The 23620-nt window shown below is 30.3% G+C and overlaps 2 protein-coding genes across 3 annotated transcripts in view; one reads left to right on the top strand and one right to left on the bottom strand.

Annotated features, from left to right (window-relative positions):
• The window catches only part of LOC107440588 (myelin regulatory factor-like protein), a 147175-nt gene extending 134019 nt beyond the window's left edge, over positions 1-13156 (top strand). Inside the window, exons 17-24 of one of the 2 annotated variants that reach the window (XM_016053564.3) lie at positions 782-871; positions 1921-2039; positions 4002-4226; positions 5869-6054; positions 7787-7949; positions 9566-9692; positions 12201-12290; positions 12703-13156. In XM_016053564.3, the coding sequence (XP_015909050.1) occupies positions 782-871; positions 1921-2039; positions 4002-4226; positions 5869-6054; positions 7787-7949; positions 9566-9692; positions 12201-12290; positions 12703-12777 (1075 nt within the window). In that variant the 3' untranslated portion in view covers positions 12778-13156. The remainder of the gene's footprint in view (positions 1-781; positions 872-1920; positions 2040-4001; positions 4227-5868; positions 6055-7786; positions 7950-9565; positions 9693-12200; positions 12291-12702) is intronic. The other variant, XM_087161085.1, reaches the window with a different exon arrangement.
• A 2007-nt stretch (positions 13157-15163) lies between these two features.
• On the bottom strand, positions 15164-22929 carry LOC107440595 (uncharacterized). Its single transcript, XM_016053570.4, has 2 exons — positions 22694-22929; positions 15164-15999 (listed from the first exon to the last, which is right to left on the bottom strand). Exons 1-2 carry the CDS (start codon positions 22800-22802, stop codon positions 15302-15304), a joined length of 807 nt encoding a protein of 268 aa, XP_015909056.1. The 5' UTR covers positions 22803-22929; the 3' UTR covers positions 15164-15301.
• Between the last annotated feature and the right edge of the window lie 691 nt (positions 22930-23620).

Below are 23620 nucleotides of genomic sequence, written 5' to 3'. Positions count from 1 at the left end.
GCATTTATTTTGACTACCTGAAAACCTATGGTAATACTTGAAAACCTATGTTGCATTTATTTTGAGTGCTTGATATTGTGGTTAAATATCTTTAGAGTCTTAAAAGGAGATATTGGCTGTGACGAGCAAGTAGAATGAAATCGATTACAGCATTTTTTGTGTGATATTTATGATTTTCATTTATTTGTATATTCTTAATAGTAAAGAAAGACAAAAGTTGCAATTCAATTGATACAGCATAACAATTTACTAGGTTGATGCAATTAAAAATAATGTTACAACTTGTACCAAATTTTATAGCGTAAGAATGAAGCAACGTAACTTTTGTAAATCAATCTAATAAACACAATTATTTTTGAAGGTGCAGTAATTCGGTTCTATATATTATAGTATAATGTGATTCAATGTTTTCAACAGTGTAATTTTTATTATAGTATTCAATTCATGTGTAAAAAGTGATTGATCGTATTCATATATTGTGTAAATTACTAGCCTGTTGTGGTTGTTAAATGATATTTTCTCCGCACAAAGATTCTTTAGAGATTATTATAAAATACATTAGAATAATTTTAAAATTATTTTAAAACAAGTTCTTAGAAAAAAAATATTACTATTCTTCTTGAATAATAAAAATTGAATTTGTCGTTATTATCAATATAAATGTGTTTTAAAATCTACTATAATTAGGAATCATTTATTATAAAACTTCCCAATAAAGAAAGTTTAAATGAAACACTTATTTCAAGAATTTAGCTGCAATAAAAAATATTTCTTTTTCAAGCCTCATGGCTTTAGCAACATTGTATGTTATGGAATGGCAGAACAGAAGACATTCAGACTTCAGGAGCTCTGTCGTTTTTCAAGTAAAGAGGTAAACGATACTTTCAATATTCCGTATTCTTTAGTACTATTGTTGATTGTCAACATATTGTAGATAGTCAACATATTGTAGATAGTCAACCAAAAGAGTAAATTCTCTCTGATTTATCTTAATAAGCATACCTTTTTTTTTTAACGGATTTAGATTTCTGACCCCTAAAGTATACGGGGTAGCAGCCATCTGGGAAATATGGTCCCAATAATTTATCCAGGAAAATGATCCAAAGCTTGGAACCCATGATGCTAATTTTACTTTTTTGCGTGTTTCACCATATCTCGAGATCTTTTTAAGCGAATGGAAAACTTTTTGCACACAATTATAAAATTTGTTTATCCAAAGATAATTTCACTTAAAAAATAAATTTTAGTAAAGATTTATTAGTTTTCATTATTTTATTTAACAATGGTCAAAAACTTTTTAAGATATGAAACTTTTTAAAGAGCGTAATTTTGCATGGTAAAATACAAAATTTGAGCTCAATCAGTTGAATTGAACCTAAGAAATCAAATTTTTAAAAAGTCGTATATTTAAAATTTAATTTCTCGTTTTTGTGTCTGATTTTGCAGCTTAAAATAAACTATGCAATAATTAATTATCATATTTGAGATCACCCCCTTTAACCATTAAGATTGAGAACGTGAAGATCCGATCATTAGATCAAAAGTTATTCAGGGTGGTCCGATTTTTTTTTTGTTCATTACTGTGCATTGGAAAATATGCTTCAGTTGCCTTTTTTTAGATGAAATTCAATTTTTCCCCTCAAATCATCCCCATTTCTCTGAAAAAAACTGGGAAATGATCAGACAAAAGTAGGAATGTTTCAAAGCATCATTTATAATAACATAACAAAACTTCGCATCAAAAAATGTCTTAGATGCAATTTCTTCGAAGAAAAGGTGTAATTTTACTGTCGAATTTTAATTTTACTGAGCTATATGTTGATACATTAAAACAAAAAATTGCTTAGATAAAAAGGCTATTATTGCTTCATTTGTCTGTTAATAAATTGATGTATACTTACAAAACATTCTATTTTTCAGCACATCTCCAAGAAGTATAAATTTTACGATAGAAGATATTTCAAAGTTTTCTACTTTATTTCCTATTGCAACGCAATCTCAAAAAATTTCTACTATTTTTAAGAAACCAGTCACAGACAGTAAGTATAAAAACTTAAAAATTTCTTAATTTTTCATCCAAAAATTAGATTTCTCCAATGCCGAAATAAAATATGTATGCACAGCTAAACAAAGGAATAAAATACTATGCACAATCCTCTCTTAATATATATTTTTATAATCATCAACAAAAAGGAAGTAAAAAAAAATTTCATTTATATGTGTAACAAATTAAAACGTAAGAGAGGAAATAATATTATCGAAATGTGACTATAATTTAGGAAGTCGCAAACTAATATTTCGATGAGGAAAAACAATGAAGACGATAAAAACAATAAAAGGGGACTTTTTTAAAAAATATACTGTAAATTAGCGTATATGTTTTTCATGCTTTCTTTTTATTATTTCTTATTAAAGCCAATTTAAGTAAAAAATATAATATTTAGTGCATTAATAATATTTGGCTATAAAATACGGCATTGAACACCTGTGTCCTTTTTTGAGCTAAAAATAAACTTTTTGCAAACATGGCTCATAATCGAACAATAATTTTTCAAACTTGCACCTATCTGCAGTTATTTAGATATAAGAGAAACATTTATTCATCATTAATTTTTTTTTAATTTGCAAAATAAACTACTGATCAATTTTTGAATATGAATGGGGAAAAATTTTCAACCTACTTTTTTGGATTTTATATTTTAGAACAAAAATAACTCCGAGAATCTAACAGATACTTTCAGCAACTATTCAACTATTTCAGTATACTATAACTACTTTTAAAATTTAAAAACACCAAAATATATTTTTGATAATAATTAGAGCATCATTGGAAAATGTATATAAAATAGAAACCGGTGCCCTATCTGCGCCATAGGGTTAGTGCGATATGATTAAATATAAACTCATTATAATAGTATACAAAAATTATACAGAATAGTTTTTGATGTAATGTGGCATGCAAAAAGCCAAAAAACTTTGTTTTATGTTTGCATGAAAATGTGTAACGTATTATTAATTCGATGGTATGCATGCCGCGTGTTAATGGATAGTTTATCAGCCGTCATAATTCTTGTATAACTAAACAATGGCGCTCTATTTCAAAACTCCTGATGAGTCAATCCATTAGGATTGGGCCGCAATGTCTCAGGGGATAGAGCGTTCGCCTTCCAATTCGAATACCGGGTTCGAATCCAAGTCGATACGAATTCCGCATCCGACTTGCACGGACCATAGAGCTGACACGAAATATCCTCAGTGGTAGACGAATCATGGGTTAGAGTCCCCTTGCCGTCAGGCTAACCGTGGGATGTTCTCATGGTCTTTATCTCCATGTAACGCAAATTCGGGCTCCATCAAAAAGTTCTCCATGGAGGCAAAATTTCTCCCAATACTCGATCCAGGAGTTCCCTAGTCTTCTGGATTGGCTCAAAACTACAAGGCTACGGAGTAGAACATTAGCAGTCATAAACCCATAAAATTGGGTCGACTGTTCAACGACGGTTATAAGATAAAATCGATTAGGATTGACTCATCAAGCCGCAATGGCTCAGGGGATAGAGTGTTCGCCTTACAATGAGGTGAACCGGGTTCGAATCCCAGCGATGGCAGGTCGATACGAATTCCGCATCCAGCTTGCACCGACTTTAGTGCTGACGTGAAAATATCTTCCGTGGGAGACGGATCATGGGTTAGAGTCCCCTTGCAGTCAGGATAACCGTGGGCAGTTCTCGTGGACTTCCTTTTCATGAAATGTGGGTTAGTTCCATCGAAAAGTCTTGCACGAGGGCAAATTTCTCCCAATACTTGATCCAGGAGTTATAAAATAAAATCCATTAGAATATTCAAAATCTGCAGAACTCTCACACAGCAATTTCATCATGTTAAAATATGTATATGTACGATAAAATGTTGTAGTACGATAAAATCTATATTTAACATCTTCGACACTATGATTCAGTGATTCACAATATAATCTTCAACATGATTGGTTGCTTTTACAGATGCCAAAGAACAAAAGAAACTAAGCACTAGGTCCTATTCTCCCGTAGTGACTTCTAAACCCGATGAAGAAACATTCTACGGAGACTGCGCTTCAAGCGAATGTCCTATTTTTTGCTGTGATCCGTTCGCTGATCTTCACAATGAAGACGACATCTTAGATAAGCAAGATGATGCCATTCCACACGTGGAGATGAAACGAAGTGGCAATAACGTGAAAGTCGAAGGTTAGTAGTTCTTTTTTTTTACTAGTTACTTATTAATATTTATTTTTTATTGCTCTCTTGCCACAAATGTAAAATATTTTATATAAAAAAAGCTGAAATGCTTATAGAGAAATTTTTACTGTTACTAAGAACAGATATGTATGTGTTACTTTAAAAGCAAACAAAATTATTGTATACCAGCAATCTCCATTTTGGAGAATACACATAATATACCATTATTTATATACCGCAATGGGATTAATGTTTTTTTTTTGTCAAGTATTTTTGTAATGTATTTTTCTTTTTCTTTTTTTGTTACCAGACAATAGTCATATATGGATAAACCATAATAATACCCCACCAACAATGTGTGGGCTTTTACCAACACCTCCTAGAAGAAGGAAGGCCTCAGCACGGATCAATTTAGTAGTCCGATGTGACGAAGTTAACTGCGCAGTAGATGAAAAATAAGAAAGATGTCATTACGTTAGGGGTACTAAGCTGAGCAGTGGTTGAAAATACGAAATATGTCATTACGTTTGGACTACTAAAGGATATTTATGGTAACCCGTGCTGAGGCCTGCTCTTTTCCAGTAGGTGTTGCTTTTACCCGGTACTTTTAACGTGAGTTCCCTAAACTCATGATTTTTTAATGACTCCGGGTAATATGACTAAGTAATAGTAATAGCCTTTTTGCCCCAGTTTAGGGATAGTGTAGTGATTTTACCGTTACTTCCAAATTTTTGGAATGATGACAAATACGTACACTAGCACTTCGCTAACTAACACTTATACATACTAACACTTTAACAACATGTACAGGACGTGATCCATCTTATTTCCAAACAAAAATAAGTTGTTAAAAATTTACATTCTTTTAAACAAAATTCAGTTATTTCAAAGCAATTTTTCCCATTGCGCTTGAAATTTTTTATTATCTGATCAAAAGGCAGTTCACAAGGTTTTTTTTCTAATTAGTTTTTATACTTTGAAAGTACTTAAATCTATTTTTGAAACTTTGTACAGTGCGGAAAAAAATATGAAAAAAAATACTTCGAAATCCGTCGCATAGTTCCTGAAAAATCGAATTTTTAATATCTTTTTTTTTTTTTTTTTTTTCAAATTTGATTTCCTAAATCGAATTAGCCACACAGATATCGTTCAATTTTTGTATTTCACAATTTAAAATTACATTCTTTAAAATCATGCAAATTAATAAATAATTATTAAAAATCAATCTTTGTAAGACTATCTTTGGATAAACAAATTTTATAATTATATGCAAAAAATTTTCAAGTCATTTACAATGTTTTGGAAATATGGTGAAATATCCAAAGAATAAAATTAACAAACTGGCCAAACTATTCGAAAATGTTTCCGAGATTGCGGCTACCCCCTGTATTTTGGGGACAGAAATCGTATTCGGTATGTTTATTCAGAAAAAGTACGTTTTGTGTCTTATTTCATAGCTTAAAATAACGTCTGCACTAATTAGCATATACAAGATCAACTGCTCGAACCAGTAAATTTGAGGCTTAGTACATGAAAATCCAATCGATAAATCAAAAGTTATTCAGAATGTTTCTTTTGTTTTTTCACACTGTATATACGCGTCACATGTTTAAGTTGTGCTGTTTTGCTAAGGTAACATCTTTACTTTTAGAATTGAAGACGTTATCTTCTTCCCTGAATCTTACCCATAATTTAAGAAATGATTTTCATGAATCTACTCATTCTTCTAAGGGTTTACATAACAATGACGCATCTAAATCATCACTGCAAAAAATCAGAAAAAGAATGATAGATGCTGATGATGAAAATCTAAATAATGATGAATCTTTCATAACAGGTATTAAAACATTATTTAATTACGCATTAATTTATTATGCACTAATCCAATCCATATGCACTAATCCAACAGCACTACTATGCATAACTGCAAACATTTACAAATTTGAAAAAGTATTGTTTAGAAATGAACGATGTTAGCAAGATGTTACATTTAACGCACAAATGGACACCGGTGTTCCCTAACCATACACTATTAAAATGATAAATATAATAGTTTCCACTTATTTTCACCTAAATTAATACAAAATAATGAAAAAATAATGAAAAATATGTTTAATAAAAATTCTGCATCTAAGGGATAATCCCAACTATCAACTTTTTACTCAAAATCAGCAGCTTCCATTATCTGCGCAACTACTCTTACAGAACAATGTTCTAAGACACAATGCTTTTTTACGCAGTTTAATTTAAACTCAGCAAAACTTCCCAAAAGGTATTTAGTTTCCGCCATCCTAACTTAACTAGTTGACACCTGGCTTTTACCTATTAAACAAGTTCAAATTATGGTCAAAATTTTCGAGGTTTGACTTCCTACATTCGCAGGAAATTCTGTTCTGGACTATATTATCGTTACTTAGAATTATTATATCATAAAAACTTGCTTTACCCACAATAAAGTGTTACATTAAAATGTGTTTCCGTTCAAACTAAACCGTATCATTGTGTGAAAGTAGGGATAATTAGTTTGCAAGATGATATGTTTTGGTTATTACATACCCTCCAACTTATGAGGATTTTGAAAATAATTCTTTCTAGTGGTAGTGAACCAAAGTAGAAATTTTTAAAGCAAATGGATCTCTCATAAAACTTTTATCAGAATTTAAGAATCTAGCCATATGGCCTGCACTTTTATAAGTAATAGTGGACAAGTTACGCTAAAATTAATTTTTTTTAAATATTAAGACATTAATTTTGCTACCGTCAGAAAAGAAGATTTCTGAAACTACGGAAATTCCGTAGCAGTTGGAGGGTATGTTATTAAGATGGCAATAAATTTGAACTACATCTAACAGGACTACCAACTTTCTACGCTTTGTGGAAAAATTTATTCTAGTGGTAACATATTGCATGGATTCATACTTAAAAATAACATTTTTAATAACAGTAACAACTTTTTAAAGAGTTGAAATTTTAATTTCGAAAAACAATTCGTGATATTCTCCAATAATATGATACTGTTTGGCAAAACGCTGCTATAATAACATTTAATAGGAAATTTTATTGTTCTCTTCAATTTGTGAGTGATTCCAAAAAATGCCTATTGATTGCATTAATAAAAGTTTTTTTTTATATAAAAGAGAATAACTGTTAACGTATAATTTCAAAGGTAATTGATGTCATTTTTAAACTAGTCATTTATCCTTTAGTTACATTTTATCAAACACTTAATTTATTACTTTGAAAACTACTACCTATTTAACTAATGGCACTTAATTAATATATTCTGATCTTTGTAAGATGTTAATTTATGCCAAGTTTCCGTTTATATTAAACCATTAGATAGTGAAATAATGTTGTGGATAGCTTCATTTGCCCGATAATAGATTTTAATATTTCGCTGTATTGAAGGTGGAAAAGGAACTTAAACGCATTATAGTTCATCACGTTCCAAAATTTGCAACAGTGAATGATTAGTTTCATTTTTGAATAATCTCATCTGTTGCAATCACCAAATATGGTAAAGTTTTATTTTTCATATTAATAAGAATTTTTTTTCTTCTCTTCTACAGATTATAATACGAAAGCTCTTCTGCACATTGTGGAATTAAATACAACACTCACACCTGAGCTGTGTTCTGAAAAAAGGTTAGATGGAACATCTGCCATTTACATTTACTGTCCTATTTACATATCAAGACATTTTCCTCATCCGAATGTTACTCTTCAGTTTAGGTAAAGACAATTCTTTATAAATACAATAGAACTTTTCTAATTTATTAATAAGTACAAGAGAACTCACCTGATTTATTTATAAATACCATAGAACCTTAAAAACCTAAACCTCGTTCATCCGAATGCGTCTTTTAAACGACGCCAATTATAAAGTTTTTTATCTAACCCGAACACATATTTGCTTTTTCAATTTTGAAAGCATTTTTATTTTATAACTGACGTTGAACAACCGGTCCAATTCTGAGTTTACGACTATCAATATTCAATTCCATATCCTTGTATCTTTGAACCCAATGCAGAAGACAAGAGACATTGGGATCACGCCTTTAGACAAACTGACCTTTGATGACTTTTTGATTTAACTAACCTACATATGCATTACAAGGAGAGGAAAATCAAGAAAACTTCCCATGGTTAGCCCAAAGGCATGGGAATTCCAATTCATGACCTATCTACTATTGAAGATGTTTTACGTCAACATTGTGATCCGTGCGAGAACAGAATTCGTATTAATCAGTCATCCCTGGGATTCGAACCTGGTTTACTTTATTGGGAAACGAAAGCTCTATTCCCTGAGCCACCGCAGTGCAATTTCAATAGCATACTGTGTTAAGTTTAATAAATTTAAAGTTAAACTTCGTAATATTTTTGTTTTTAACACCTCTCAGGAAAAAGAAGGAAATGAAATGTATCTTCTTTGTTATAGATATCTTGTATCAACACTTAAAAAACGTACTTCACTTTGACAGGAAAGCTTCCAACTTGTTTGAATCCAATCATTTAAATTTCTTTATACTCTTTTGTCAATTTTTTTTTTCAAACTGTGAGAGCAGTTTTGAATAAAAGCGTGCAAAAAGGAAAAAAAAGTATTTTTCAGACTTATTGTTACTGTATTGTATACTTGACTGTTTCTGTTACAAACAAACTTTTTAACATTAAACTATTCAATGAAAGCGTTGAACGATCTGGATTAATTTTGATTGTATATTAGTTACCCGATTATATATTAGTGATTATATATTAGTGACCCAAAAGCCGCATGCGGCTGCGGGGCACCAGACTTAAGATAAAATAATTATGAATGCTTAAACAGTGCTAAACACTGTATTAAACACAAACTCAAAAGTGAAAACAATCAAAAAGCAAGAACGAAAATTCCTGGAACAACTCAGGGTCGTTGAATGTCCATTTATCCGAAGAAATTTAATCCTAATGAGGGGGTAATGAGATGATGGTCTCGGTTTCATTACAACCAACGAGAAACATGATTGATTCTGTTTATCATCATTGTCATCATCATATTTGGCACGTCAGTCCCGTCTATCCAGGATAAGGTAAGGAATTATGTTGAAGATTCCTTAGGACATCTTTTAACCTGAACTGTCAGTTTTCTAGCAATATGGACACATTATAAAGATTAATTTTTATCTTAGGAAAATTATTTTTTATTCAGAAATATCGCTTTTATCGTAAGGAATGTGTCCTGATGAAGACCTTTTCTTTTTCTCATTAAAAGTTTTAATATTTTATTTTATTCTTCTTCTTTGTTTATATATATATATATATATATATATGTAATATTTATTTGTATCAATTACTATATTCATATTTATTAGAACTGAAGAGGATGATACCGTCCAATATTGTGGTGGAAGCCATTTTATATCTTGCCCGCGAGAAATATCAGATGACGATAAAGCACTCGAATCCAATAGGATATTTAAAAGGGATATAATTTCACAGGTAAGAAAGATATCAGGCTTGAACTATGAACAATGAGGAATGCATATTTATATTTAAATATATGTTACTAAAAATTAAGAAAAATTGTAAACTTGGTCGGGTTTAGACATTTGCTATAATTTTTTACTCTACAAAGCCACCAATGGTAAAGAATTGCTCTTGCTTTTTAGTGTTGAATTTAACATATTTCCCGTTTTAATTTAGCGGCATTTATGACTTTACTCAGAAAATCATCGAAACGTTCTTTTTAATTAAAAGATAAATATAACACTAAATAGACAAAAAGCTACATATTTATAATAAAATTAAAGAACTTTCAAAACTCCTGCATCATAAATGTATCGATATGAAATTTAATCAAAAGATAGGTAATGATTTCAAACATATAATGGGTCATTTAAATAAAATAAAAAACGATTTAGATGCAAGAAAGGGTTGATGAAATAAAAGTAATTTAAGAAATACAATTAGGGGGATAAACTAGATTTAATAGTCGTTTTTTGAAAAATGTTTTAGTCTTTGGAAAATTTGCAGAAGTTGAATTCTGATACTATACTTACTCACTTAAATTTTCAAATTATAAGAAAATAACCCTATGTCTGGTCAATCAGTATTTTTTTATTTCAATAATATTACAAAGACATTAATTTACGTCTTGGCAGAGTACAACAATTTTATTAATTTCTGATTGAATAAAAACATTAATTAACAAGTTGAAGGTTAGAAATTAAAAATTATTTAACTTGCCGAGATTTAATAGTATTTTTCATCCTGATCATAATTCTAATGAGAAAATAAAAATGAATACTTTTTCTTTTGATATTTATTGTTTGACATCATACTAAATTTCTGGCTAGGTTCTAAACATGAAGTCGATATTTCTTGATAAAATTTCGAAAGATGGCAACGACAAGCATAAAAATAATGGAAAGCTGTAGCTCTAGTATATTTGGCGAAACCGTAACAGAGTCACCTAGTGAATAAATTTGGAATTAACGTTCCTGAAACGTAAACGATTTGAGACGCGATAGATGGAAAAGATTAATTGCTAAGATGTAAATCACAAATAGGATTAGTACGAATAGTCGATTGGTCAATGTCTATGATTGCAGATAATCAATAATCATAATTGCTGAAAATTATAAATAACGGTTACATACAATCATAATTACTAAAATTCATAGTTAGCGGTTTCAAGTAATCATGATTGCAAATCACTGACTACTTCAACATGATGTCAAAATTGAACATTATACAATTGTATTTTACTTTTTCTCTTTTTCGATTTCTATTTCATTCTTTTTTCAACTTAGTTGTTCTTCCAATTTTAATATATACTAAAAAGATGTGTGGTTTTGTGTACAGTGCTCAAAAATTATGCGAAATTTGAATCTAATTGATCGAATAGTTCTTGAGAAATGAAAGTTTAGAAATTCGGCTTTTTTGAAATTTTCTAACTCAGAAACTATGAGACTGATTTCGTTCAATTTTGTATTTTATTAATTAAAAAAATTTCATAGTTTAAAATGATGTACCTTGCCATTCAAAATATTTTCTACTATCATGAAACAAAATAATAAAAACAAATTAAGTTATAAAAAATTATTTTTTACATGAAACGATTTAATTAGAGGAAGGAAAACTATAACTGTATTATTATTATTATTATTATATGTAGTAATACTATAACTTGTTAGTATTATTACATTGCCTTTATACTTGCAATTATTATTAAATTTTAATTTTACTTGTAATGATTATTTCGTTGCAATTATACTTTTTATTATTATAATTACATTACAAATATACTTGTAATTATTATTACATTGCATTTATACTTTCAATTAAATTACATTGCAATTACACTTTTGATTATTATTACATTGCAATTATACTTTTAATTATTATTACATTGCAATTATGCTTGTAATTATTATTACATTGAAATTATACTTTCAATTATATTACATTGCAACAACACTTTTGATTATTATTACATTGCAATTATACTTTTTAACTATTATTACATTGCAATTATTGTTACATTGCATTTGTACTTGCATTTATTATTACATTGCAATTATACTTGTATTTATTGTTACATTGTAACTATATTTATAATTATTACTGCATTGCAATTATACTTTTAATTGTTATTGCAATTATACTTTTAATTATTATTGCATTACAATTATACTTTTGATTATTATTGCATTACAATTATACTTTTGATTATTATTACATTACAATTATACTTATAATTTTTAATTACATTGCAACTACACTTGCAATTATTGTACATTGCAATTATACTTGCATTTATTGCAGCATTGCAATTATACTTGTAATTATCAATACATTGCAGTTATACTTACAACTCTGGTGTACACTACACAGGCTAGTCTCAGATCAATTTATAATCCATTTGAAGCCTTTCTCTAGTTTACGCCAAAATACTTTTTTAATTGAAATATGGATGAATTATAAAAAGATTAATTTGTCTTGCAGAGTCATTCCTGGCAACTACCTGTTGGTTCCTTTATCCGAAGTCGATATCGCTTCCGGTTGCTGTCTCGAGAATTCGTTACGGAGCAATCAGTAAGTTTTCTTACAATTTTCTACTACATAAATTCTACGTCATTATACACTGCATAAATGAATACTATCTTTATTTAAATCCGCATTATTATGAGATTGTCATATCACTTCTAGCTACGTTAGATACAGGGACTCTAATTAAAATCTCTGTATCTACCGTAGTTAGAGACTATAGAGTAATTGACATAATCAAAAAGTAGTTTATTTATCTGACAAAACTGAATCTTACATTCAGGAAAAATTTCTTTAAGTTTTTTCCAATAAATGAATTGATTTAGATTAATCTTATTCTTAATTGATCTGATGGACTCCAATAATGATTTGTCTGACGTTGATAAATATTTTATTTTATTTTATGTACATTCTAATCATTACATTGAGTTTAATTTCTTATTATAAATTATTATTTTAGGTCTGTTCCTACGATTCAAACTACCGTCCTTTCACTGAATATATTTTGACATTCCAGAGAAAATGTGACAAATGAAGACGTATTTTTTAATATTTATACTGACCAAAATGCCATGTATATAAAGAAACAAGCATCTGATTTCAAAAAAGGAACTATTCTTTTGAAATATAATATCTTAATTTATATACAAGTATTAACGTGAAATAAAAAACGTCGGACAGCACCAAAACAGTATTAAAACATTTTTTAAACGACGTTTCTAAGAAATTTATGAAAGAAATGACTCTGAAATATCTCTGACGATATTTTCTTTTATTTAATTTTTTTCAAATGTCATTAATCAATGAAATATTGTTATTGAAAAAGAATATAATTGTATCAATAATTAATAGAATAGTATTTGCTATAGGATATTATGTTTTGCAATTTTAATTAATAAAATCAACCGTACTTATTGGGCTCTTTATTTTGTGTTGTGTACTTTTTCACACTCATTCAATATAGACAACAAAAAAGATATCACGTTGTGTTCAGACATTCTGTTTAATGAAATTTCTGTTCAATCAAATTTCGACATTCATTCAATATAGACAACAAAAAAGATTTCATGTTGTGTTCAAACATTCTGTTTAATAAAATTTCTGTTTAATCAAATTTTGATAAACGAAACTGCAATATGCATACGTAAACAGATATGGATTATATAAATGTATTATGTAAGCACATATGGATAATAAGATAAAAAAACTAATTTTTATAAATTAATTTACCTTTGTTTATTCCATTTTGTTTCATGCGACGTATATTTTAAATCAAATCATATAAGCAAGGTTAAATTAATATGATGATCTATGCAAAATGCACTAGCAACGTAGATTGTTTACTCATATATAGATTTCTTTCATATGCATGTTTGCTTGTTTATTTAAATTTCAATCTGCTTTTATTTATTTATTGAAATTATATAGATTTACAGGCTTGTGTGCTTATATAGGCTAATAAACCTTTGTCAAATAGATGGACAGATCGAACATGACAGAGAACGACAGCACGGAGATACAACCAAGATAACAGCGGGTTTCGAACCCGCTACCTCCTCACTTTGTGCAGCGTTTGTCGAGCGATACCACTCGGCCAAGAAGGCTCCTCAATCTGTTTTTCTCCTTCTCTGATTTCGAGGGTGTGAAGTATTGGTCCTCGTTAAACTGTTCTACCGTAAAGTGCTCGACTTCGCGGGCAGGTCGTCAGACTACCGAAGCGGGGGTGCCATCTCCTCAGCAGAGGATCAAAATTGTGATGGCATGTTTTCGGATCATCCTCAGGGATGTTTCCCAGACCGTCGCCAATAGCCCATTGTGCAGCTCTAGTGCGACGAAAATGAACAAATCAATCAACCTTCTCTGATTAAGGGTAAGCAGGATATAGTTAAAATCCTGGCAGCAGGGTATTATCTTTCTTCAGAACACTCATGAAGCGTGAAAGTAGCACATTCGATTCCCACCGCGCACCGGTTTAGGTTCTGTATCTCCCCTTTATAATGACTTTCTATAAATTATGCTTTCTCCCTTTCAATTTCACCAGGTAGATCTTTGAACAAAGCATGAAAACTTATTAAGTTGAGATAGCCTGGCAGGTAAGACATTAGTCCCATGTCCGAGAGGTGGTGAGTTCGATCCCCGCCAGCCAAAGACTGCCCGTGTGCAAAATGATGACTGAAGCACGCTAAATCTGTCGGGGTCTCAAAGTCCTCCAAGCTCCCATAACTATCTCTGGGGGGTACTATATCGGAGATTGATCGTGTTCAAATTCAGGTCAAAATTACAATCTGCGGATGGATAGTGTGGGAATGTGACCTGCCAGTAAAACGGGATATGACGTCCGCATGTCGTCTCCGGAACATCCTCAGGGATATTTCTCAGACCGTCACCAATAGCCTATTGTGCAGCTCCAGTGCCACGTGAAGCAAAAAAAAGTACCGTACAGTACAAATTATGATATGATTAAATATAGGCCGGATGACTGAGAGATTAAGGTGAGAATTTAAGGCAGAAATACCTGTTAATTTTGCCCTGAAGTCATTGTAGAACCTCAACGCTTGAGACAAGTCTTCAATAAACGCTTAGATGAAGTACAACCAACTTTATATTTCCACGACCAGAGAAACTGTTAAGCTAAGGCCCCGATAGAGAAGTTTACAAGTTCGTAACCAAAAGTCACTGAAAAACTTTAATGCAAACATGCAATGAGCACAGAAGCACATGAATGAAGTTAGATAAACTTTATTGGACTTCTTAATGACTTTAATGAAAGCATACTTAGCTTAAGCTGAATAGGATTATAGTTGAACACAGCCGAACATTGAAAAACGATAATAGGGCTTTTAACACTAAAATAAACAATTATTAAAAATTTCTTTGTTAAAGCAGGTCTTGTAATAAACAAGCTCAACTACACGCAATAATAATTTAATTAATCTCCTGTAGCAGATTAATACCTACTATTTCCTTCATTTGTAAAAATTAAATAAACAGAAATAACACAGAATATTTAATAAATAAATTAAAGGCAACCAGATATAATAATTTTAACCACTAATGCTTCAAATATCTTCCAATTTATAAGTTAACTTCGAAGTAGTTTGCTTCAATAAACTGTTCTGTACAAAGTCTGTTAAAATATCTCTGACCTCAGAATTTATGGCTTCTTTCAAAGTGGTTTCAAGCTCTCTTCTAATCTCTGCCATTGATTCTTCTGAAGTTATTTCAAGACCTTGAACATCAACAGTCATGTCATTAACCTGAGACATTTCAATTTGTGGATCAACAGGTTCTGATTTCGCTAATCGAACACGCATGTACAATGGCTCTTCTGTTCTCAGTTCACACTCACCAGTGTTCTTCAGCCCCTCAAGTTCTGCAATAATTGTGCAAATCGCTCTTAAGCGACCCCACTTAAAAAACATCACTGGACATCCACCTTGTTCATCTGATTTAGCATCCTCAATGAAACTAAAATCAGATAAACCAAAGAGCGATAGTCTTTCCACATAAATATTAGTCTGTCTTGATCTTACTGCAGATCTTAAGGGCACTGAAAATTTCAAATTGCCCATTCGATAGGGCTCTTGACCTTTCGCAAATAGGGCCCGGCTAGTTCTTTTCACCAGATCAGCAGGATCGAAGCAGGACTGGCCATAGTTTGGGCTGACTTCCATTAAGGCCATCTTCATTTTTCGCCCTCTAATTTCAGGCACTCTGCGATAGATTTCGTTGGGGCTAAAATATACACCTCCAAATTCTGAAAAGAAAAGAAGAGAAAGTAGAAACAATATAATAATATGTGCATGATACTGAAGGCTTCTGTAACAATTTAGTAATTTAGGAAATTCGAAACACAAATCAAGCAAAAATGAAAAATTTCTACAGATATGTCTGTTAGCAAAACAGCACTTCATCAGGGAACACACTGTCTGCCAATACACAGATTAAGATTTGGCAATTTATTTATCATTATTATATTATTATTTTGATTTGGTTATTCTAACTGTAACTATATCTTTATTTATTTTTCTTATATATGGGCGCTTCATTATTAGTTCTGGGGATTCCCTAGCCGCGCGGTATCGCCCGCCAAACGCAGTGTGAATCGTGGAGGTGGTGGGCTCGAACCCCGTCGTAACCCTGATGTATTCTTTGTGATGTCCTTCTATAAATTGTTCTATATGTCCTTCTAATTGACAAGGGTTTATAAACCTAAATTGAGCAAACAAGCCTGCAAATATATGTAATTTCAATAAAGCAATTAGTCCTCTGTGTACTTTTTGAATTGTACTTGCGTATCGTTAATTTTTCATTGTATTTGCACTTCAATTTTTGAATTGCTTTTTCGTATTTATCCATTATGGGGCGACGGTGCGCAGTCAGTTTTTGGTATTACCACTGACGACAGAAAGGCTCCTGTGTGTTGCAGACAGCGCGTCCTCTGGTGAAGTGCTGTTTTACTAACATACATATCTTTAGAAATTCTTCTGTTTTTGCTTGATTTGAGTTTCTAACTTTCTGAATTATTAAAATAAGACAAATTTGGTTTTAGTTGCTTTTAGCGCCTTTCCATTTTGACTTATTATTTTAAACGGTATTTTCTTATTTTGTCTTTTTATTTAATTTGCGTATATCAGTTTCATTCTTTGATTAGAGGCTTCTATATTAACTTTCTGAGGTCTAATATATGACCTCATCAGTCCCCAGAACAATGAATCTTACTCATCTTAGAGTACTGACCAATATTGCCTAGTTATTAGGATGTTATACAACGGGAGAAACTCTTGATGGCAAATTCTGCTTAACAATATTGGTCTCTTAAAATTTAAAGATTAAAAAAAAGTGAGTTCAAATAAACATAGGATAAACCATGAAGTTCCAAATGCCGAAAATATTTTTTTCAAAACATCGAAATGCAAACTAATTATTGCTGGATCACTGCGTAATCCTGATTTATTCTGCAATTGTTAGTCTGCATTTTGATTATTTGAAAACCTTTTTCAGCACTTGAAACGTCATGGTTTATTTTAGGTTTACACGAACTAATTTTTTCTATATTTTGAATTTTAAAATACCAGTGGAGGTGGAAGAGAATTGAACACAAAGTGTTTCTCCCGTAGTATAGCGTCCTCTAAAGCTTAGAAGAATTGTAAAATTCAAAATATTATTTTACTGTTATGTTTATGGATAATATTGTTTTTTCATCTTAAAAAGAATTACTTTCTTCGTTATCCTGTATATTATGTTTCCCCAACAAAACATTTTATGCAAAATATGTATAAATTTTATACGGCCACATAAAGTTCGTTGGCTATGAAAATCATGGCAAATCTTTACTTGAATTTTTTAACTGTTATTTAGTATAACAGCTCCGTAATCTTCGCCTTTATATATTCTTATAATTCTTGTGAAATGATTAGTCTAAAAATTGTACAATTAATTTATCAGCGTGGAAGAAATTAAACTCACTTGAAATCTATCAAATCTATAGAGATAAAAAGGGAATGAATAATATTCGAACCAGTTTGATTGCCTGGTTAACTTCTCTCTATCACAGTAATCAGACAAATTGTAATGTTTTCATCAAATGAAATTACCATAATAATATTTCGTTTTTTTTTCCCCTTATGAATGCACATTTTTACTTAATTTTTAACAAGGATTCTAAAAATATATATTAAAGTCGGTAATTACCGAACACCTTATACAGTATCTTGCTGTGTAAGTGAAATAAAAAATAAGTAATTTTAGCTTTAAGTTCTACTTTTGGATTTATAATGTAGCTACTCAAAGTGAGTTAAATATGTAAAAACTACTGACTGTAATTGCAAAGCTTAATCTGTACTGATTAAATACTTTAGCCAGTGATATTTTAGCAATTTTTTGAAAAATAAGACTTTGAATATGCAAAAGTTACAGTAAAAATAAAAAATCTGAATAAGTAGAAATATCAACTTTCGAATAAGTAAAAATATTATAAAGCTGTTTGCAAAGCGTCTTATTTTTTATTCAAAATTACCATATTTAAAGACGTGGCACTCAGGTATTTTTTGTGTTTTTCTTTCAATTAATTCGTAACCTTTTCAATTAAAACAATTTTTCAAAAATTGATTTTATTCAAAAGATTATATTGAATTTTCAAAAAAAAAATTTCAGAAAAAATTGTTGAAGAAAAAATATTTTCTACATAATATTGCGAGGTTTATCAGCACAATTCAAAAAGAAGAAAAAAGTCGCCATGAATAACTCTTCATCAAGTGATCTAATTTTAAAATTTTAAATACAAATCTTCGTATTTCAAAAGGAACTATTGTAATTATGGTGCCTTTTACGGTTTTGGTTATGAAACTGCTCCTTCCGTGTGCAACTTTATCGCATTGTTTTAATAAACATACAAGTTTTATACTTTATTATATTCATGTATTTTTTTACAAAATATATTCTTGTTTTTAAATCTAAATAAATGGGGAATAAAATCTAAAAAGTTGAAATTTCAACACTTATTTATTTATTTATTTATTTTGGTGTTTCGGGGCACCATATCTTGATCATCAAACAGTTTTGCATAAAATTATAAGACTTGCTCTCAGTAATTACTTACTCAAAGATAAATAAATCAAAAAAATTATTGTTTATTGTTTTTTTAAATAGCCTTGTCTTATTAATTATCAAGAAATATTTGAATTGCGAATTGTAAAATATTTCAAATCTCGTTCCCTACATAATACGACTTAGAAACTTGAAATTGTTAAGTCGTGTAGAAAAGTATACAGATGGAATGAATGTACAGGGATGGAAGTACAGGGATGGAATAAAAAAAATTAACATTAGAATATTTTTCCGTGAATAAAATTTATTCGTGAAACTTTTAAACGTGTTTTTGAAAAAATAACATGCGGGTCAGTCTTTAGGCAGCAGAAATGCAACTAAAGAGTTGAAATTTGGCATGATAAAAGAATCACATTTGTTTATGTGATGTAACATTGTTTACACGAGTGAACATGAGTTTTTTTTTTTTCTTCCTCTTCTTCTTTTCCAAAATTCTAATTTGTTCGAAAGTTATTGCAATTTTAAGTGCGTTATCGCAAATTTTTCCTCTTTCTCTTTACGATACAAATTACTCTACAGCTCAAAATCTATAAGATTTAGATGCTTAAAATTACGAAGGTGTGTGGCAAAAAGTATAGAGAGTACGATAGAGTAAAGAAATTTCTGATTCGACTATTAGTTCGAGAATTATTAACTGTTTAATTTGCTGCAAAAAAAAAAGAAACATATTGGTCGATTTACTATCCGCTGAAATGCAACTTCAGAATTGAAATTTGACGTGATGATAGTCGTGATGACTGACGTGATGATAGATTTTATTTTATATTATAACCGTCGTTGAACAGCCTACCCAATTTCATGGGTTTATGACTACTTACGTTCAACTCCGTAGCCTTGCAATTTTGAACCAATCCAGAAGACAAGGAAACTCCTGGATCAGTACCCCCAGAGGTATTGATTTGTTGTGGGAACATGGAGGACTTTGAGACTCGACAGATTTAACGTGCATCAGTCACCATTTACTACACGGGGAGTCTTCGGCCGGCGAGGATCGAACCCACGACCTCTTGGATATGGGCCCAGCGCCCTACCGACCAGGCTATCCCGGCCTATGATAGATTGATGTGATGATCATAATTTTAACCAGAGTTTTTTTTTTTCGAAATTCCTTGGTTGGTTGGTTGGTGTTAATTTACGTCGCACTAGAGCTGCACAATGGGCTATTGGCGACGGTCTGGGAAACATCCCGGAGGATGATCCGAAGACATGCCATCACAATTTTGATCCTCTGCGGAGGGGATGGCACCCCCGCTTCGGTAGCCCGACGACCTACGTGCGAAGTCGAGCACTTTACGGTAGCACAGTTTAACGAGGACCAATATCACACACCCTCGGTCCCTACGCAGACTGATCCAAGTGGTCACCCACCCGCACACTGACCGTAGCCAGTGATGCTTGACTTCGGTGATCTGCTGGGAACCGTGTCTTAACGATCAGTCCACTGCGGGACTTCGAAATTCCTACTTGTTCGAAAGTTATTGCAAATTTAAATGCTTTTTCTCGTTTTCTTTTTCAACTTTTTTTGGTTCTAAATATCGATTTATCTATTTTTCTAGAAAAATTATTTTTCCTTCATGAGATTTTATTTTTTTATTTCGTAAGCTCGCGTTCGAGTAGATGTCAATCAAAAGTAGCAAAAGATAGGAAGAGAGAGAGAGATTACATGTTGCCAGATAAAAATCTTAGCCTTAGTTGTCAGATTTCTAACTAGTGAAATTTTTAAAAATTAAGAAAACTTAATAAATAACGATAAAAACCGTTCCCAATTTGAATTATTAAAAATCTCTTCAACACGTACAATTATTTCTCATTTATGTCCTCTTATTGAGTCTCACAATCTGTGTTCCTTCTATCTAGGTAATCTAGGTAATTCATTCAAATCTGGGTAATCATCCAATTTGTTTGATTAAAAACATTGACAAAATGCCCTTATCTTCTTCGCAAAAGTCCAATTTTTTAGGTGAACGAAATTTAAAAAAAATTCTTATGTTTGCTAAATATTTACAGAAAGATTAATTTTTTCTAATTTCTTTCTCGCTATTAACTTTGATGAATTTTAATTTATGATGATTCATAAAAGTTTTCCGTATTTGCTTGAAATATTGAAAGACATATACTCACCGCCCTCTACAAATGATGCCCATGTCTTATATATGATTACAGTAACTGAATTTTTCGAATCCAAATTGCACAGTGTTTTTATGGGAAGTTAAAATAAACAATTATGAAAAAGAAGCAATTACGGAAGTAGGTGAGTGGAGCGAACAGGGGATGGAGTCTTCTAGTTTATTAAAAAAAAAACTATAAACATTCGGTATAACTTCAAAAGACGCCAGTATACGAGACGTGCATATAAGCAATACATTTTAATACAATTATTGATTATGCAATATTATTGATCCTTTAATGTATTTGATAACATATTGAATGATTATCAATTAATGAAAGATTAGGGCTTCTAACGTTTTATTATTATTATTAATTTTTATGCATTTATTATAAAATTTGTAATAGTTAAAAATTTGTAATTTTTAATTTCGGTCATTCATTTATGCTTACGCTGCACATTTACTTACTTACGCAACAAAAACGCAATAAGACTATAAAGCAGCATTAATTAAACATAATTATTTAAACAACATAGTTTAAGGATTTTACCGAAATTCAATTTCTTCTCTTGCCTGACATCTGTTTATGAACATTAATTACTTCCTAACTTTGTTTTCTTATGATTCTTTCTTTTCTTAGGATCCATTAAATATTCCTACGAACAATTATTTTTTGAATACGTACAATGTAGTAAAAAGAAATAATTCCCAGATTAACGTTTAGGTCAGTTCGGTTCTTATTGATCGTAGTTTTGCACAAGTTTCAATTTTTAAACAATGTAATACAAAATTTGAACGATATCGATCAAATAATTCCTGAGAAAAAAATGTAAGAATGCGATTTTTTTTTAAAAAAAATTCATTTCTTAAAATCCCTTTCGATTTCGTTCAAATTTCGAATTTTGTCATTTAAAAACTGTTTTGTTTAAAATGATGCAATAATTAATTCACCTAACGATGCAAATTTTTTTCGATATTTCCAATTAAATAATTATTAATAACCATTTTTTTTCATGAAATTATCTCCAGTAAACTAGCATCATAATTACTTGATTAAAAACTTCATTCGCTTCAAAAAAAAATTATAATTGGAAATAACAGTCATGTTTCCAGCGCTCAAAAACTAATTTTTGAGCACTTGAAGCATGTCGACTGTTACTTCCGTTTTATTTTTAAAGCGAATGACATTTTTAATTAAGTTATATATTACTGTTTCAGTTTCTTGGGATTATTTATTTAAGTATTATAACTGTGCGTTTAAAAAAAAAAATTATATATATATTTAAGTAGATTGAGATTAAGTCAGAGACCTAGTGAAATTCGTAATAAAAAAAAATCAACATTAAAGGGTAAAAAATAATGATAGCTCTCTCTTGGCGAAACTATTCTGACTTGAGGATTTTAAAAAAAAAAAAAATTTTATTCAGAGAAAGTACAATTTTGTGTCTGTTTTCGTAACTTAGATTATCGTTTGCACACAAATTAACTGACATAGTTAAGGATAAACTCTCTAATTAATCAGATTGGCATTTAGTAGATGGAAGAAGAAGAAAAAGTTATTCAGGTTTATATCTTTTTTTATTTGGCTCCCTGTATTAACATAAAATTTCGAAACATTATTTTATGTGATAATATTTAACACAATAACATTTATTAAAATGTACAGGATCTTTTAAGTGACGAAAATTTTAATAAAATTTTAATTTTGTAGAATAATGCATGAAAATAACTTACGACTAAATCGCATAATACTAGGAAAACCATCATTACTATCAAATCGCATAATGCCAGAAGAATATTGTAGTTGAATACAAAATGTCACCAGAAGAATATTCAACAGCATATTCTCAACATTAAGAAATAACAAAATGGCGATGTATCCAAATGCATTTAGGTATCTGATATTTCTTTATCACAGAAGAAAATTCTTATAAGAATCAAATTTACGGAGAAGAAAAACTCTAAAACGTAAAAAAAGAGGAAGTTAACCTTCCGTTTTGTCGCAATGGGTAAAAATTCTAACTCACTTCCGCGCGAAATTAAGTTTGAAAATGAATCAAGATTTTTAAGTCTATAGGAAATGACAAATTGTAATTTTGTGAGAAAAATATATAAATTTAAGTAAATGTCAGTGTAGGGTGATCCCCGTATTTACGGAAATGTTTTAAATGGGTTGCAATGTGGTTTCAACAATCTTTATATCTTTTTTGTGGTTTGTTATTGCTCGTTTTTTTGTAATAAAAATAAACTTACATTTCCATAAATATTGAGAGATCTATTTTTGGACGAAGCACTCTATAGAACTTTTTTTTTTTTTTTTACACTTTCCAACTGAATTTTTTTGAAACAGAAAAAACATTTTTTAAAAAAGAATTTTTGAAATTTTACTTTTCTTTCCCCCTCCAAAATAAACGAATTCTACTTGTTAATTGTAACAATAATCCTTTTTTTTTATCCTTTTATATAAAAAAAAATTGAAAATTATCACACCACAACAGTAAATAAATATATTTCGCACAAAACTATAATGTGCAAAGGTAAGTACTTTAATACATGTAAGACATATTTAATAATTTTTTAGGTGAGAAATGGTGACATTCCAAACTTTAAAAGACATTTTTCATAGTCGCGACCAGTGCACACAAATTCGATTTGAACGAT

Source organism: Parasteatoda tepidariorum, chromosome 4, assembly GCF_982258835.1.
Source record: "Parasteatoda tepidariorum strain Cologne lab strain chromosome 4, Ptep-v5.0, whole genome shotgun sequence".
Classification (NCBI taxonomy): Eukaryota; Metazoa; Arthropoda; class Arachnida; order Araneae; family Theridiidae; genus Parasteatoda; species Parasteatoda tepidariorum.
Note: the sequence above shows the minus strand (reverse complement) of the source record. Positions and strands in the feature narration are given on the sequence as shown.

What these genes read in the sequence shown, in the direction of transcription:
- LOC107440595 (XM_016053570.4), bottom strand. Translation starts at nt 22,802, where the DNA reads ATGCTGTTGAATATTCTTCTGGTGACATTTTGTATTCAACTACAATAT. An exon ending in TAGTATTATGCGATTTAGTC is followed by an intron (nt 16,000 to 22,693) that starts GTAAGTTATTTT and finishes TTTTCTTTTCAG; the next exon opens with AATTTGGAGGTGTATATTTT.